This window comes from Cynoglossus semilaevis, chromosome 14, assembly GCF_000523025.1.
Source record: "Cynoglossus semilaevis isolate Cse_v1.0 chromosome 14, Cse_v1.0, whole genome shotgun sequence".
NCBI classification, from domain to species: domain Eukaryota; kingdom Metazoa; phylum Chordata; class Actinopteri; order Pleuronectiformes; family Cynoglossidae; genus Cynoglossus; species Cynoglossus semilaevis.
In genome coordinates, this window is record NC_024320.1 from 7,559,184 (window position 1) to 7,576,902 (window position 17,719).

General features: G+C 40.1%; 2 protein-coding genes across 3 annotated transcripts; one reads left to right on the forward strand and one right to left on the reverse strand.

The window, feature by feature from the left end:
* Positions 1-226: 226 nt before the first annotated feature.
* Positions 227-3,276, forward strand: hemk2 (HemK methyltransferase 2, ETF1 glutamine and histone H4 lysine). Its single transcript, XM_008324881.3, has 6 exons — positions 227-568; positions 2,163-2,249; positions 2,335-2,425; positions 2,628-2,711; positions 2,787-2,928; positions 3,006-3,276. Exons 1-6 carry the CDS (start codon positions 432-434, stop codon positions 3,116-3,118), a joined length of 654 nt encoding a protein of 217 aa, XP_008323103.1. The 5' UTR covers positions 227-431; the 3' UTR covers positions 3,119-3,276.
* On the reverse strand, positions 3,201-15,763 carry gart (phosphoribosylglycinamide formyltransferase). Of its 2 annotated transcripts, none has more exons than XM_025062035.1 (23): positions 15,593-15,763; positions 11,461-11,592; positions 9,978-10,126; positions 9,415-9,510; positions 9,153-9,327; positions 8,895-9,006; positions 8,542-8,610; positions 8,155-8,280; positions 7,968-8,055; positions 7,774-7,859; positions 7,515-7,683; positions 7,098-7,332; positions 6,654-6,748; positions 6,418-6,527; positions 6,045-6,243; positions 5,705-5,956; positions 5,463-5,612; positions 5,094-5,297; positions 4,852-5,010; positions 4,552-4,682; positions 4,334-4,475; positions 4,122-4,237; positions 3,201-3,623 (listed from the first exon to the last, which is right to left on the reverse strand). In XM_025062035.1, exons 3-23 carry the CDS (start codon positions 10,120-10,122, stop codon positions 3,441-3,443), a joined length of 3,042 nt encoding a protein of 1,013 aa, XP_024917803.1. In that variant the 5' UTR covers positions 10,123-10,126; positions 11,461-11,592; positions 15,593-15,763; the 3' UTR covers positions 3,201-3,440. The 2 variants fall into 2 exon arrangements, with proteins under 2 accessions (XP_024917803.1, XP_008323104.1); XM_008324882.3 differs by lacking the exon at positions 15,593-15,763 and adding an exon at positions 11,685-11,837.
* Positions 15,764-17,719: the final 1,956 nt, after the last annotated feature.

Below are 17,719 nucleotides of genomic sequence, written 5' to 3' on the forward strand. Positions count from 1 at the left end.
ACAGTTAGTAGCGAAAAGTAACCACAAGTGGGCAGTAAAGTAAGACCACATATTGTCCTGTTTGGTACAAAGAACGGTGATAAAAATGCTTTAAACTCCATGAACCATCAAGAATCAACCCTTAAATTATTTAAATTAGAATTATTTACTATTAGTTCATTTGAACCACTTACTTATTTACTATTAGAACTATTTACACTAGCCTAATAGGTTGTAGGCATGACGTTATAGGGTTAAGTGACGTCACGTTATGAACAGGAAGATGACTAATGTAGCATAGCGGCTACCGAATGGCATCATTGAGGCGCTTGTCGTACAACGTATTGGTATTTATGTGAAAAAACTAACAGAAGTAAAGCATTAGAATATTAGTACATGTGCATACGCACCAAATACTCACGCTGTAGCAGAAAAACACGCGTGAGGCCATCATGTGCACGAGCTACGCCACACCTCTGTACTCTCATGCTGGACGAGGAGACTTCCAGGATGTGTATGAACCTGCTGAGGACTCGTTTCTTCTGATAGATGCTCTGGAGAAAGATGCACAAAAGCTGCAACAGCTAAGGTAAGACACTGAAAACGTTTAAAAAACAATTTATCTTAGTGGTTTGGTGACCACCCATGTTCTATATTAAGGTAACCCATTTTACGCCACGTGTGTCAATGCATAGCAACGAACGCTTTACGTTGTATTGCACAGCAATTTTAGCCTGTGTCACGCAAATTGAACATTTTGTCCAGCTTTTCATTCGACATTACTTAATTTTATGTAAACTATTTAATGTGTCTGGCTGTCTATGGGCAGTTGATCAGTGAAGTTCATAGCAACGATAAACCACTTCGTGGGTAAGGCGGTAGCTCGACAGGCTGAGTGGTGTGTGGCTCGCAGCAATCGCACAAACTTGAATTGAAATTGTAGCGCGTAGTTGTTTTGATACTGTAAAGGCGACCATGTGCACTGTGCCGAAAAAAGATGTTTTGGGTTGAGTTCGGCGGATGGAGAGTCTGAACTAGCGTTCTACAATTTGTGTAAAAACGGCTTTTCTGTCGGTCAAGGTGGTGAATCTGATGGGAAACCACACGGTGCACGTGAGTTTCTCACACACAACAGAAAACATCCAAAAGTGTGCCGTAATTTTTTTCTGCAAACTAAATGATACTGAGTTGGATAAAGTTACCGCAGTAGATGTTACCAGTGTTTACCATGTAGTGCAATATGAACATTCATATCGGTCAACCGACTGCAGAAAATCTCAAGAGAGATTCAGGACCAGGGTCACTCTGCACATAGCTGTATAGAGTTCTACAACGATGCTGAAAATATATTCATGGCTACTGTTATATATCTTGTTATAGCTTAGATTTTAACATTTGGTTGCTTTTCTGCTACCAATGTGTTTCAGAAACGTGCTAATCATTATGCTGAGAAAGGGTGTTGGCCTGCCACCTGCTGGATTGTGATGAAAAACCTGTTTGGTGGCGCTGGGTTATTTCTATTTTTTATTTTCATGTTTTCGTCACAGATGGCGATATAATCCACAGGAGTTGTTGGTTTTACAGAGACATGTTTACATTGAAATAGTTGAATTTGACATCAGGTCATATTTTGTTGTGCCTTATCTGCTTATGTTTAACGTGGAATAATTAAGAATAAATGTTTGTGCTTTTCAGCTTAAAGTTATGTCTTGGGTACCTTGGAGTTCTTGTTTTTTGTGGGAGTAAAAGGCGAGATACGTGTATGTTACTTGGTTTAAAAAAATAAAAAAAAGTTGAATGATTGCGGCTGTCCCTCATTGTCACACTCAAACCTGCTACTTGTACCACATTTTGTCGGTTTGGAGGTGGTCACCGTAGTCTTAACAGAGAACATTCTCTCTCTTCTTGCCCTGTTTGAGCAGCTAACAGAGATCTGATGCATCTGTAGCAGATGTTATTCTTTTAATCGCAGCACTAAACACTGGTTATGTGCTGCTGTACCTTAAATACTTTTAATGCTATACGCATTTCATACACACAAAAGGCGGGGGAATTGAGAGGGTAGTGCATTTGCAGATATTCAAATGCTCTTTGACACATACAAATGGGAGGACTTTTAAGTTTAATTATATGAAAATAATTGCCTCTCTGGTGACTCTTTGGTTTATCAATGCTTTTTCTAGCCCATCTGTGTGTGTGGAGGTTGGCAGCGGCTCTGGAGTGGTGTCCGCCTTTCTCGCGTCAGTGGTCGGGACATCAGCCTTGTACATGTAAGCCAAACTACTTCCTTAAAATAAATAACTTACTTGTAACACCACAACATTGCAGATGCTAAAGGTTTGCTATTCTTTCCAGCTGCACTGATGTGAACCCTGCTGCAGCACGGTGTACAGAAATGACGGCATCCTGTAACAAAGTTTCACTGCAACCTGTTGTCACGGACCTGGTGAGTGTTTTTGGTCCATCAAAAGAGGGCTCTACATTGGCGGTCACTAGAGAAGAAATAAAAGCAAAATAAAATGTGAAATGATGATTTAAGGTGTTAAAAAAATCAATATAGTGCTATAGAATATCAATATGGTACTGTGTATTTTCTTATACCCCTACTACACACTAAGAATTAAATGTTTTACTTGTGGTATACTTAGGTGGAGTGTCTTTTACCCCAGCTGAATGGAAAAGTAGATGTTCTGCTGTTCAACCCTCCCTACGTGGTGACACCATCAAAAGAGGTTCATTTTGCTTTAATTGTTTGTAACATTTGTACTCACAAGTGGACATTCTCACCGATGAGTATGTGTTCTCAGGTTTGCAGCAGAGGTATTGAAGCTGCCTGGGCTGGTGGGAAGAGAGGACGAGAAGTGATGGACAGATTCCTGCCACTCGTATCCCAGCTGCTGTCCAGTAGAGGCTTGTTCTACCTCATTACTATTGCTGAAAATGACCCAGGTACATTATTGTAATTTCTTTTGAAAATTTTTAAATAACATAACCAACAACAACTATTTTTAAATTTTGCTGTACAGAGGAGATCATACGTTTGCTTGGGATTCATGGCTTAAAAGGAGAATCCACGTTGTCCACAAGAGCAAGAAATGAGAGCCTGTCTGTCCTGCGCTTTCACAGAGACTGGACATGAACGGACACGTAAATCACTAATAGAACTTTGCACTGACAGAAAACTTTGTATATTTTTGAAGAAAATCAAAACTTGACACAGATACTTTCAATGTTTTATTAATCTAACAGGATCTAAATTCCATTAAAGCCTGATAATCATGCTTTTTTTTAAACAAAGACACTATAAACAGGGCATTTTGGTAAGTAACTCATTGGAATGTAGTGGAGCAAAATGATCGTAAGACAGAACAGGTGGAACGGTGACAAGTGCACCTCAGTCTAACATTGTTAACATTTGTTCTGTTGGAAATGTGGAATTTTAAACTGTGGGATTTTTGCACTTAATTCCACACTGTGCGTCCATCCTCACCCAGCCTAACAGAACCACTGGCTACCAGCTCCATAGCAGCGGGAAAGGCTCGATGCTCGGCTTCTCTGATTCTGTCAGACAGACTTTCCTCACTGTCTCCGCTCAATACAGGCACAGCCTCCTGCACGATTATGGCTCCTGCATCGACCTCCTCCTAGACACATGGTTTATGGGGGAAAAAGCACAAATTTAGACATACGGTACTTGCAGTGTTTTTTAAGCTTGGGGTCGGGACCCCACGTTGGGTTACCTGGATTTCAAATGGGGTCACCTGAAATGTCCAGTTATGAAATTATTGAGAAAAATATTTTTTCAACGAATTATTATTCTTTATAAAATCATGATTAAAACACTACAAAAATCTTAAACATGTTTTTTCACCATCAGGAAAATAATTTGAGTTCAAATAAATGATAGCATAATGGGGTCGGGACCCTACGTTGGGTCACCTAAAATTATTATTGAGAAAAAATGTTTTTCAACTATTCAAATAATAGTTCAAATAAATAATGGCATAAAAAATATCTGATCTCGATTGACGTCATGTTACTTGACAGCTACTAAAATGTCTCTGTCGCCAAAAATTTGTGAAAAATGTTTAGAAACCAGTGCTTTAAAGACATATGATATTTTAAGGGTTGTTTGCACTTACCGCTACAAAATGGACCGTGCAGCCGCTAACACGCACTCCAGCCTGCAGGGCCTGCTTTTGGGCATTCACTCCCTTAAATGATGGCAGCAGAGATGGATGGATGTTCAGTAGTTTTCCTGCAGTAGAAATATTTTCAGTGTATTTAAAAATGTAAATCAATTGACTTCAAGATGATTTAAGCTAAGCAAGTGATTCAAAATAAACACTTTTACCATTCCACTTTTTGACAAATGTTCCAGTGAGAATCCTCATGAATCCAGCCAGACACACCAGCTCCACCCCAAACTCCTCAAGCACACGGTTAATGGTTCCATCAAACTCGGCCCTACTTCCGTAAAGTTTGTGGTCAACCACCTAATGGAGACCAAATACAAATTAACTAACAGTTTTACGATGAATACGATGCACTTCTTCCACATGGTTACATTACCCGTGTCTGAATGCCAGCTAGCGATGCTTTCTTCAGACCCTCAACTCCAGGCCTGTTGGAAATGACAACCACAATCTCGGCTGAGCTCGACGGCTGCTTGGCCTGTTCAATTAGAGCCTGGAGGTTGGTGCCTAAAACACATTTTTTGATACAAACAATGCAAGCTTACCGTCAAACACTTTGTGTAATTAAAAATACTAAACAACAATTTGTTATTTTTGATTTTTTTTTATTCTTTCCATTTGTTCTGGAAAGAGATCTTAAATGGCTATTACTAGTTCAAGAAAAATGAAGACTTACCAGTGCCAGAGATGAGAACACCCACTCTGCTCCTTTTACATGGTGTGATTATGTCACAGTGGGAGGCATTATTTAGCTCGACCCCCACCTGTCCACTGGAGGAGGATCTTGCCTTCTGCAGGCTGTCATTCAGGTTACGAACCACAACTGCCTCTGACCCTGCAGAAACAGCACAACCGAGATTACACTTCATAAATAAAATGAATGAACGCAATGAACTGTTTTTGCTTTTGATGTCTTACCGGGCTGCTTGTTGGCCAGTGAGCCTACAATCCAGGCCTCATCATTGGTTTGAAGCTGACGTATAACCCCCGGAGCGCGCTCAGGTGCGACCACCAGCACTGCCCCCAGCCCACAGTTAAAGGTGCGCGCCATCTCCTCCTCACTCAGGCTGCCCTCCTTGTGAAGCCAGGAAAACACTGGAGGGATTCTCCACTGAGAAGCATCTATGTTACAGAGAGATTCAATCACAACTGTGTTGACACAGCAACCCTCAAAGTAGATGAAATGATTTCCATAAATAACTGAAGCTTCATCACCAGCAACAACTCTCAAATGAAGACATCAATACATTAAGCAGGAGTTGCAGTGAGTCACTACTTTCAACTCACCTAAATCAGCTGCCAGCTTCTGGGGCAGCACTCTGGGGATGTTCTCCAAGAGCCCTCCCCCAGTGATGTGAGCGTAGGCCTTTACAGTACCACTGCGCAACAGTGGTAGCAGGCTGGTGTAGATCTTAGTTGGTGTAAGAAGAACATCGCCTACAGGCAGAATGATTTTGGCTTAGGTCATGGAAGAAGAAGGAAGAACAACTGGAGGACAACAATGTGCAGCAGGTGTTGCTGCCACCTACCAACGGTCTGTCCTGCACTGTCAAAGGGAGCAGAGGAGCTCAAGCTGAGACCAGACTTCTTCAGAATTTTGCGGACCAGACTGAAACCGTTGCTGTGTACTCCTGAAGAGGCCAGTCCTATTAGCAGGTCCCCCTCTGTGATGTCACCGAGTCTGGGCAGGAGGTTGCCACGCTCCACTGCTCCAACACAGAACCCGGCCAGATCATATTCACCTGCAGAGTAGACACCAGGCATTTCGGCTGTCTCACCCCCTGAAAGTGTTCACAACAACACAGTGATTATTCCTATTTTGACAAACCCTGAGGTTTTTGGTTGTCTAACTATCAGTTGAGTTCTCACCCAGTAAAGCACAGCCGGCCATCTTGCAGGCGTTGGTAATTCCACCAATCACAGATGCTGCCACATCTACATCCAGGCTGCCACAGGAGAAGTAGTCCAGGAAAAATAGCGGTTCGGCGCCCTGAGCCAGTATATCATTCACACACATGGCGACAAGGTCCTGACCCAGGCTGCCATGTTTCCTGTGGGCCTGAGCAATCTGAGAGAAAAAGGATTCCATTTTCAAGGTCATTTTTCAGCTCATTTGGAAAGTGACTTAAGCCAATTTGGATTTAAATGAGGTTGCCATGACAACTCATGTTGAATATTTCAGTGTCAACAAACCGTGAACCTCATCATTAAAAATAAGTGGCACCAAATGAGAACTTCTCACCTTGAGCTTAGTTCCTACACCATCTGTCCCAGACACCAAGATGGGATCAACAAATCCTGCGAGTTTAAGGTCAAACAGACCAGCGAAGCCCCCCAGGTCTGCGTTACATCCTGGTGTGGGGAAGAGTTACACATGGTTACCATGATGCAACCGTTTAACTTCATAATTTACATAACTTTTTAAGAAATGTTGTTTAGATCACAATCTCATATTTGTACTTGAAAATAAAGAATTACCAGGGCGAGAAGTTGCTTTGGCCAGAGGTTTGATCATCTCCACCAGCTTGTTACCAGCAGCGATGTCCACTCCACTGTCCTTATAGGTTAGACCTCTGTCAGAGACAGATTTGTGTTTTAATTTCCAAAAAGCTATCCACTCCTTAATTGAACAAGGTCTTACTGGAGCTGATTCAAAATCTAAAAAGCAGACAGGGATATCTGGTTTGCTGATTAGAATGAGTACCTTCAACGCTGTATATTAGCAAAATATTGATAGGGATAAAAAAAATAAAAAATTAAGACACAGGTACATCCAAATCGATGTTTATTCATACACTGCTACAGGGCTTACAGTTTGTAGATAGTTTAGTAAAGGGAAATAACAAAACAGAACAGTAGCTAAACAAGATGGAATGTGATTGGTTGTTTTTTTAAATCTGTCTGTTGCACTCTTACACACACCTTTGCTGATTTATGTGGGCTATGGCCCGATGGCCAATGTCACGGCGGAACACAGCTCCCGGGAAGCTGATAGCAGCCACCCCCTTATTGGCCAATCCCAGGGCTGCTTCCAGGGATGAACTGACTGCTGTGACTGTAAGCACCCGTCCTCCGGTGGAGACCACTCCTCCCCCAGCCTTCAGGGCTGTACCGGCATGGAAAATCTGCAGCCCCATGTCCTGAACCTGGGATAGGCCTGAGGAGAAAAAGACCAAGCTGTGAATAAAGTTTGAGTAATAAAGATAAATAAAAGACATTTTTATATGTATCTCAACAATAAATTATTATTACACATCTACTGTCAAAGGGTAGACACACAACTGTTCTCATGGTCAAGATGATTTTATTCTGCCTTCACTCTAAGTGTGTCATGCCAACCTGTGATCTCCACGCCTTTCTTGTACGACCCTGGGTATCCAGGGCTGGCCATGACCACTGTGACTGCAGAGCTGTCCTGATGCCACACGGGGCCGTCTGAGGCCAGTTTTCCATTCATTGTGTTTAAAATGACCTCATACAGGTCACTCTTCAGCAGTGGCAGGATTACCTAAAAAAAAAAAACAACATAAAATTGCAGAACTTTAAGCATGATGTGTTTTGTTTTAAAATAAAAACAATAGGAGGTGACACAACACACCTGACACTCAGGATCCCCGAACCGACAGTTGTACTCAAGCACTTTAAGCCCTTGCTTGGTCAACATCAGGCCTGCATACAGCACACCTGGTTAAATGAACAGGACATTAGCAATTTGTTAACTGGAATCACCTTTTTTTTTTTTAGAAGAAGAAACACCAAAGAATAAGAAAGTGGATAGAAAAGACCACTCACCCACAAAAGGAGTTCCCTCCTCTTTCATCCTGTCCACAGTCTTCTGCAGGACTATATCTTTGATCTGCTGCAGCAGCTCTTGGCTCACCTGCACAGGGTGGAGATGAAACAAAATTGAATGTAATCTTTTAGTGCCATCAAAAACACATATCCCCTCTCTATTATCAGTAAAATGTCACTTCAGTTCCTGAGGGGTGGGGCAATAGGCACCCATGCCACCGGTGTTTGGCCCGAGGTCACCGTCCTGCAGGCGCTTGTGATCCTGAGCTGGTGGCATCAGAGACACCGAGGAGCCGTCACTGAAACACAGACACTAAAAGAAGCAGGACTGGATTAGTGTCTGAAAATAAAGGCCGTATTCATGCACACTACTGAACTCTAATTTGAAACAGCTCCAATCCACTGTATTATTTATCTTCTTATAAAAAGTCATCATTCATATTTCTCTAACTTTAATGTGTACAGGAAGTGACCTGCTGTAGTGTGGATGTTGATTGCTTCATATAAAGACCAGAAACACAATCCTTAAACACCAATAACAGTTAAATCCAGCGGTTGATGCAGTTTTACTCACTGATACTTCCTCTCCCTCCAGGAGCTCCTCGACCACCACCGTGTCCCCAGCAGCTCCAAACGCTTTGTTCTGTGGGAATATCAACACAGTTATTCAAACAGCAGTAATATGTATAATAGAGTATAAATATTCAGTTGAATAAGTATGTTGTTTTCAGCTGCCATGATAACAACGTAGTTTAACACATCAGCTTCTTCGGCCATTTGATGACATAAATATTGATATTACGGGGTTTGACAGACACAAAACAAAATCCTATCATATTATTATCTTTAATGAGAAATTCCAAGCCTGCCTGAAGGCCATGTTTGACCTGAGGGCTGGACTTGCTGTCATCACTTCAGTATCAGTACCTTCATGATGTCCATCACAGCCTGACACGCCTCCTCCTGGTCTTTTGCCACAATCACCCCTTTTCCTGCTGCAAGACCACTGGCCTTCACTACTAGTGCAGGGAAATCAGCACTGAAAAGAAAATGTAAAAATCCATCTTTATTTGGGAATGAAAACTAACGCTCTATTGAATGTATAACTTTACACACTAAAGAAGAGGCAAAAGTGCTTCCTTCTGTATTGCTTGAAAAAATAAAAATCCAGTTTAAATTACTGACGTGCGGATATATTTGCAGGCTTCTTCGGGGTCAGTAAAGGAGCCATAACGAGCTGTTGGAATGCCATGACGTTCCATAAATGCCTTGGAGAAGCTCTTTGAGGCCTCCAGCTGTGCTGCTTTGCCAGAGGGGCCAAAACATGGCACTCCAGCTGCAGTCAAGTCATCAACAATACCTGAAAAGATGTTGGAGGTGAAAAGGAGAGCAAATGGGCCATAGGCTATGGCAACAACTGTTACTATAAATATGAATGCTATCCTACCAGCTGACAGCGGTACCTCAGGTCCCACCACAACCAGTCCAACATGGTGATCTTTACAGAACTGAGCCAAGATGGCATGGTTACTCACCGACACCTCTGTGTGGAGAAGATTTGAAACACTTTTTTTTCCTCTTGCTCACATCTTCTTAATAACAGTAAGTGTAAATTTGCATGTTCAATAACGGCTTATTATAAACCCTTTATGCATGGAAGTAGAGCCCAAAAGGAATGTTCAGTTGCTCGCTAACATGTAGGGATGAACCGAATGTTTGGTCACCGAAAATTTTCAAAAAAGAAAAAAAAAAAAGGTTTTATCACTGAAACAATGAGGCTGATGAGGATGTTGTAATGACACAGGAAAAAAAACATTCTTTGGAACATTAATATATGCCTTGATTTTGTGAGGTCAGAGCAATGGTGGTACTACGGTACTGGCAAAATCATTTCTTTCTGTGTTTAGGTTTCGGACAAAGATTTCAGTGCATCCTAAAAAACAGTGGTACATTTTTTTTAGCTCTAGATTAAACCAACTAAAGGTTAATACTAAAAGGTTATTTTATTACCTGAGTTGCAAATCTTCCCACAGTTCACTGTGCCTGCGTTACCAGGAGCCACCAGGACTTGTTGAATGTGTGGCGACTGGGCCAGCTTCCATGCCAGCGCATGCTCACGTCCACCACTACCAACCACTAGCACTCGCTCTGCCATGGCCCTTGAGCATACAGAACCGAAACAAAAGATTCCAGCATGAGATGTTAGAGCTAGAACTAGTCGTTCACGTCTCTGTGATTGTTCCACAAGATTGACTCTCCTTCTGCAGCTTCTTTTAAATGTCTGCAGCGCAACAATGTAATTGCACACAGAGTCTGACCTATAAGAGAAGGAGTTAGCTTAGCCATAAGGGAGCGGTGACCTTTTCTAAGAGCTGCAGTCTTATATCATCTTGTAATGCCACACTAACAAGAACTCAATCAACCGGAATAAAGAGACGTATCAATGACAAATGTGCCTGATTGTGCGACAAGGTCAATTTACAAAATCTGAATGGCATAAAGAAACATTGAGGGGTTGAAATTCTGGTTCAGTAATAATGCGTTTCTTGTTTCACTTGTTTTTGTTACATCACACCAGCCTATGAAAATAATAATTTATTTGCTAATTTAAACCAATGTACAAAACATTCCTCACACGTGTAACCAGGTTAATTAGTCTTAGTTAATCATCAACAGTGATTTAATAGGATTGGGTAAGAAACACACACAGTCTCTAATCTTATCCTAAAGATAGTGATTTTGTGTGGATTGTGTGAATTCAATCAGCAGACGATGCTGCTTCACATGACGCACAAACAACATCATTAATATCACTCCTATTGACTGCGCTGTGCTCAAGTGTTTACACAGCTGTACTGAGCTCAGAGAAGACTCAACTGATTGAATGAAAACAAATTAAACAACACAGTCAAAGTAAGTGCAGTAGTAGTTTCTGTGGTTGTACTACAAGCAGGGTCAGAGTGCAAATAATCCCAAACTCTCCTGAAATCTAACCTATGCCCTGAGCTCAGGGGGATTGGGAAACAGACAAACTGACAAGAGAACAGTACAAAAGGGCTAGTGTTTCACAATTAGGCAAATTAGGGTTTGATTTCCACCACTCTTCTCATGCAAGTCACATGTCTGACAGCCCATCAAGCAGGGTGCTACGTCTATTTTGCTCTACTTTAGTGCGTTTCCTTTTCATGTTAACGCACATTACTATACTGCACTGTAGTAAGACACAGGATAAGTTACTCGTTAAATAAAAATAACTGTATTACTTTGTGTCAAATACACGTTTAACTAACCGTGTGCACCACGGGGCCGTCACTACTGCACAATTATTACAACACGGTGCATTATTGTCTAATGCAGTTCCATAAACCAAACGTACATGTGACTTATTCTGATTAATGTCAAGCATCTGCGATGTTAATTAATTTGTAACTGGGAAAGCAGCATTAGCACGTGAAGCTGTGGAACAGACGAACACAGGCTTGCTAACACTCACCTCTCTGCGTGTGTGGAGTCTGGAAATATTCGGAGTTTGGTTGAAGGAAGAAGACACAAGTGTCCGCCCAGCTCTGCTCTGCTCTGCTCTTCGAGTCGTGTCGTCCCTGCTCAGTGCTGCTCTTCTTGGATGCTATAACACACAAACCACGTGGACTCACTTTATCAGTGATGCACAACGTTAAGTCAAACATCAACTCTTGCCACACGCACACACACGCTTACAATTAACAAAGCTACGTCATCAGCTGTAACACCAACCCCCTGTTACGGCGTGGAAACTTCATTCGTTTTCCAACTTTGTTTGCTGCCAAAGTTTTTCACCAAAAGATTTCGCCAACTTCCTTGGTGTAAAACGGCCGAGTGCATTGTGGGAGTCGTAGTTACTTGGCAATATCGGCTTCGTTTTTGCATACAAAACTACAAAAACTTATTAGGAAATTTAGTCCGCTAACGACAGAATGTCAACAACAGGGTAGAAATGGTTCGCTCAAGCGAAGAGCAAAAATACACATGTGAGAAGACGTTAATCAAAATGTAAACCAAGTTTTAAAGAAGCGAGATGACAACACAAGTGAAGTTCTTTCTTATGGTAAAAATTCACAATCATGTTTTCCCTTAATGGACTTTAGGTTGACCCAAAAAATAAAAATGGCCACCAAAACTCCCTGTTGTTGTTGGAAAATAACAACAATAATGATAATTGCTATTATGTTTGGTTGCTGCAATACAGCTTGTTGGATGGTTTGGCCGACAAAATTACCTTTAAATGGTTGCTTTTTAAAAGTGAAATCCCCCTGGTATGCCAGGAATGGCAGCACCCTACCAGACCTTTTTTTAAAATAGATCTTAATATTAGTACTAGTCTACAGCAAAAAGTATGCTACTGTTTTTATAATGTCCGCAAAAAAAGTTAACTTTTTTTACAGTGTAGAAATATTTGCATAAAGAACCTTCTGGTGACTTTTATGCTCTATTAAATTCCTATGACCCAGATAAAAGATATCTTACTTGCTAAATTTTGCTTCAATAGAAAATTCCATCTGAAGAATGGAAGCTGAATAATGAATTTAAAGGTAGAAATTGGGGATGGAATTTTGAATGTGGTCTGTTCATTCACTTCAAAATGGATGTCAGGTACAAATGAATGTTGTAGCAGGCTAGATTAAGTGGACTTAGACGGACATGTTGGTGAAGACAAGAAGACACGGAAGAACGGACATACTGTATAACATAGGAGAACATAAGAATTTAAAGGGAAGACACACACACAGGTGGATTATGTCATGTACAGAAAGTGTCATCTGAAGAGGTAGGAGACTGTGAAGTGGTGCCAGGAGACAGAGTAGCTGAGCAACATATGATGGTTGTTCGTAAGGTAAAGGTAGAAACAAGGAAAAGAAAGCGGGCAAAGGCAGAGGTGAGAATTAGATAGTGGAAAGAGAGCAGTAGCCAAAGAAAATGTAAGATGAGTTATATGAAGGGTTGGACAGTAAGGAAGGACAGAAGAAACAATACAAAGTAAAGCAGGGTAAAAAAATCAGCAGCATTTAGGCAACGGTGGGTAGAAAATCTAAACTCAGTGTTGCCGTCTGCCTTGGCTGAGAGAGAAAGAGAAACATTTGGGAGACACCAGAGGGGGGAGAAGAGAGGGGAGAAAGGGAGACTCAAGAGAGAGAGTATGTAGAGTAACAAACAGTACAGGTGGACAGGAGGTTGGCCTTAATTGTCCTTATGCAGGTTTCAACACAACAATCAACCTTCTGGGAGTTTCCAGGACATTTACATTTGCTGTGCTTCTGCAACAAGCTGCTTCCATCTGCAGTTTCCTCCTCTCCAAAGCCCTGTGGACGTACCAGAGCATGACTTGAGCAGCTTCTTCTGCCTCGTCTACTTTAAATTATCAGCTACATAGACCAGCTCCTCGGTCTGTTGGAGTGCCTGCCCTCAAAATTAATGGGTATTTCAATGTGAAAAATTTAAAAATGAACTTATCAAAAGAATTGTAACAGTTTAAAATGACTTTGGAATGTAATATTTAAAAACATATTTTCAAATCAGGTTCACATAATCACTCAGTCAAATATTACTGAACTACACAATCAAATGACCACAAATATTACTGTAGTTTGATGAATGATGGAATATTCAAGTGACCTACAGATGCTGCATTAATATTATGATTTGTCAACAAAGGTTTGGTAAATACTGAGGAGTGGACAGTCGTACTATATTTAATCTGACTGACGGTAATACATCGGTTTTTCTGCTTTTCTCGCATCTAGATAACATACAATATAATCACAACACATTTGCAGCATTAGTGAGTGAATTTCTTCAGTTCTGCCAGTAGATGGCAATGTAGATACATCGGAAAAACTAACAGCAGGTAAGCTGTTTTTGGTCAGTCGGAGTACCAGCTTCAATGCTGCTAAAAGCAGGATTTCACGTGTACGTTTGTTTATTTATTTATTTATTTATATTACATCACGTTAATTACGTGAGATTGATAATTAGGTGATTTTACACACTTTCTTTTCGTAGTGCTAGTAGCATAAAAATTAAACATTAAAAGTAAACAACTTTGATTTCTCTGTTACGATCGAAATAAAGTTGGTTTAAATTGCTTTGCTTGTGGTTTAAATTGCTTTACTTTGTACTCAGTTGTTCTCAAAAGATCAAATTGATTAACCCTTTTTTCAGTAGACGAAAAACTTCTTAAGTGTAATAACTACAGGCTGCATCGCTGTATTTGTCCCCATGGTAACATTATTTGTTATATTGTTCAATAATAGACTTTAATTCTAGCTGGCACTTAATTCACATTATTTCACTGCAGATGTTTCACAGTCGACAGTGTTTGAAGGCACCGTGAGCAAATTCTTATTCAAAGTGACTGCGCTCTGTGGGCTCTGTGGCCTGGTACCACATGTTGACTCACTGGGGGAGCAGGGATGTGTCACAGTAACCTGCACAAAGCAATCAAGGGTGAGTCTCTCATGTAAAGGATTATGGAGACACGGAAAGTGTCTCTCAAAGGACGTCTTTGCCACAACATCACCACTTGTATATGTAGACACTACAAAGAAACTGGGTCATTAGATTGGTGTTATAAAACCACAAGTTAAGGCTAAGCACTTTGCTCCAGTATGAATCCGTTGAACTAGCGAGCTGCATGATGTATAACTATAACTTAACTCACAATCTTAATTAGCTTTATATTACAGTCATTCTGTTACTTGTACTTGTTTATAATTGTTCTCTGAAAAAAAAGTCAGAACATTTTTTTCAAAGAACAATTATAAATACTGTACATACCTACAAGGGATTTGTAGAAGACTGAATACTCCTCAGAATTTTGCAGCACTCTCATATTTAGCAAGTGATGCAGCATACCAGGTAGTCATGAAGGTGGTGAGGGTAGACCTACTGTAGAACCAGCAGTGTACAAGTTGAATGTTCTAGAACAGTGGTTCTCAAACTTTTCATACCACCTGAGAAAACACTGATCTCTCTGAGTACCACCATGATGACCAACATTAGAATACAGCAGCAGAGGCCTTCACTGTTAGCTTCAACCACAGGAGAGAGGTTTAGAAATGTTTAAATGTTGTATTAATTGTGTATGGTATGTTTCAGATTTATTCAATTGAAAATGTAAATGGGAAAATGTGAGGAAATATGAGGAAATTTAACCAAAAAACTTTGACAGCCAAGTCACAAGTTGGAGTACACAGTCATATATTTATATCAACATTTGTCCCTGTTTTCAGACATGCTGCTTCATTAACTGCATCAGCTATGGTTAAATCACTTGTTTCTTAGTGTTGACTGTTTTTACAATTGTGACAAGTGAGTATCATTTTACTTATTTACTGTATGGATCTTCCACTCCCTGAAACTGGTTGGTTCCTGTGCCACAATATCTACAGAATACATAATTTACACATGTCTACAGCGGTGATGACAAGATTCTCCAGTTCTCAGTTCAAGGTTAGTGTCAGGAAGGGCACTTTGTGTGAAAACGTCAAATCACTACATGGACTATATTGCTGTGGTAGCCCTTGACAAAGAGACGAGCTTGTACATGCCTCGCTCCCACGTCATATTACAGAAATCTATTTAAACATTACCTTCGTGGCCTTCCTTCACGACACATCAGCTCTGCAGGGATCTGTCAACAGGATTACCCAGAAAGCCTATTCATAATAAATAGCAGCGGTGCTTTAAAAAACTCAAGACAGCAAATTAGCATGGAAATGAAGCAGCAGGTTTGTCAGCAAGAAGTCCTGGGTCACAGAGACAAATGTTAAATACTGCCAGAAGGACTTCGCTGCACACTCAGCTGTCCCCTCCACTGCCTGCTACGCCTACACAGCTAATGTCAACAATGAAACATCCTGGCGTATTTCCAAGGGAAGAAACTTTGACTTTATATGAAATCTATCTATTCCTGGCAGAATTCACCCAAACCCACCTTGTTTAAAATGATACATGCACAGTGCTTTTCTTAATATAGCGTCAAATATAAGGTTCCACACAAAGCCACGAGGGCGATGATGTTGGCATTTTTGCATTATTAATCTCCACAGGCTATAAACATGTCCTTAAAAGCAAGGGTTCTTAACCTTTTGACCTTTTTTTCGTAGACCTACACACATCAAGCCCCCAAACAGGCTGAAAATCCCTGGCACATATCAAGCTGTGGGGCAATATTTATACTTCTACTTGTAATAAAAAATAATAATAATAATAATATATATAAATGTAAATAAAAGGTAAAAGATACACTAAAATAAAGATAAGAGATATTATTCAAATATTGAAAACATATTTTACAATGAAAATATAATGGCAACAAAGTGCAAATGAAACTGTAGCATTATTAGTTTCTTCAGTTGATAACCTATGCCATGATCGATGCAGCCCTTGGAGTCCACAGGTGCAAAACTTGAAGTTTTTGTGGCCCTGTGTCAGGCAGTAGATCACACTTTAGATTGTCATAAAGTTTTTTTGTTTTTTTTTTGAGTTCCACTGTTTTCTTATGCCATATAGAAACTTTCAGAATACGCATGCAGGTTATCTGTGTGGTCTTTTTTGTTATTAACCTCAGTATTCCTCCGTCCCGTCTAATTAAGTTTCACTATTAATGGATGCCAATCAACAAATGTCAAATTTGTTAAATTAGTTGGTCTAACCCACAAGATACACAATTATATTCTCATGATATCGCTGTAACAAATGTCATTTATTTGACCTGTATTGTGCTGATGGTATATACCTGTGCTAGTGTCAGTCGCAAAACATTAGGACAGAACTTCGTACTCTCCACCACTGGCTCTAATTACTTTGACATCATCCAAATCATCTGACACTGCTAACATCCACTGAGTTCCAACACATGTTAAATGTTGTGTTTTATGACCCTGTTTTTGATCCTTGTAAGCTGAGATTCTTTTGATAGCTCAGCCCAATACCTCTCAACCTTACTTGTACTAAGCCTGCTTTTGTAAATGTATTTTCGACCTTTTATCTGATTCTGGCTGTGTTTTATTGAATCTATGAGCATTCCTTATCTAATGCCAACCACCAAAAGGATGAGATTAAAGCAAAAGTTCAGAGGAAAATGTATTTACTTCTTACATTTATTTAGCTTCTGGGAGTAGAGTTTTTTAATGTGGACCTAGTTGTTAATAAAGCACAACCCTTGGAATAATTGCTAAGCAGCAGGTTTAATGTTAAATGGTTGAAAAATGTAGACGGAAAAAAACAATCCATTTTACTTTACTAGGAACAACAGATTTTTTCTGAATTTACTTTTCAGTGTAAATTGTCTGTGGCAGTTCCAAAGGATAATCAAGTTGTTTTATTATAGACTTAAACACAAAATATTATTTGGCCATCGCTGCAGAAATTCAAATTTCTATCCTAACAGTTTTAAAATTAACAGTCAGCCATCTTTTATTTAAAAGTAGTTTCAACCATTAGCGGGCAAAAGTGAAGCATTGATCAAAATGTTCCCTATTTTAAAGGAATCACTGTATGAATTGAAATGTAAAAGGATGAAAATTATTTTCCAAAAATAACATGATGTTTTCAAATGTTTGATTCTGCTGAGATGTGGAGAGTCCACATGGAGGTCAGGTGACACATGAACTCTTCTACATTTCTTCATTCTAATCCATTTTCTTCTTGATGGGATCAAATTCCACAACCGTGACATGATGTTTTATTGGAGAGGAAGGAAACTAGAAAGTTTC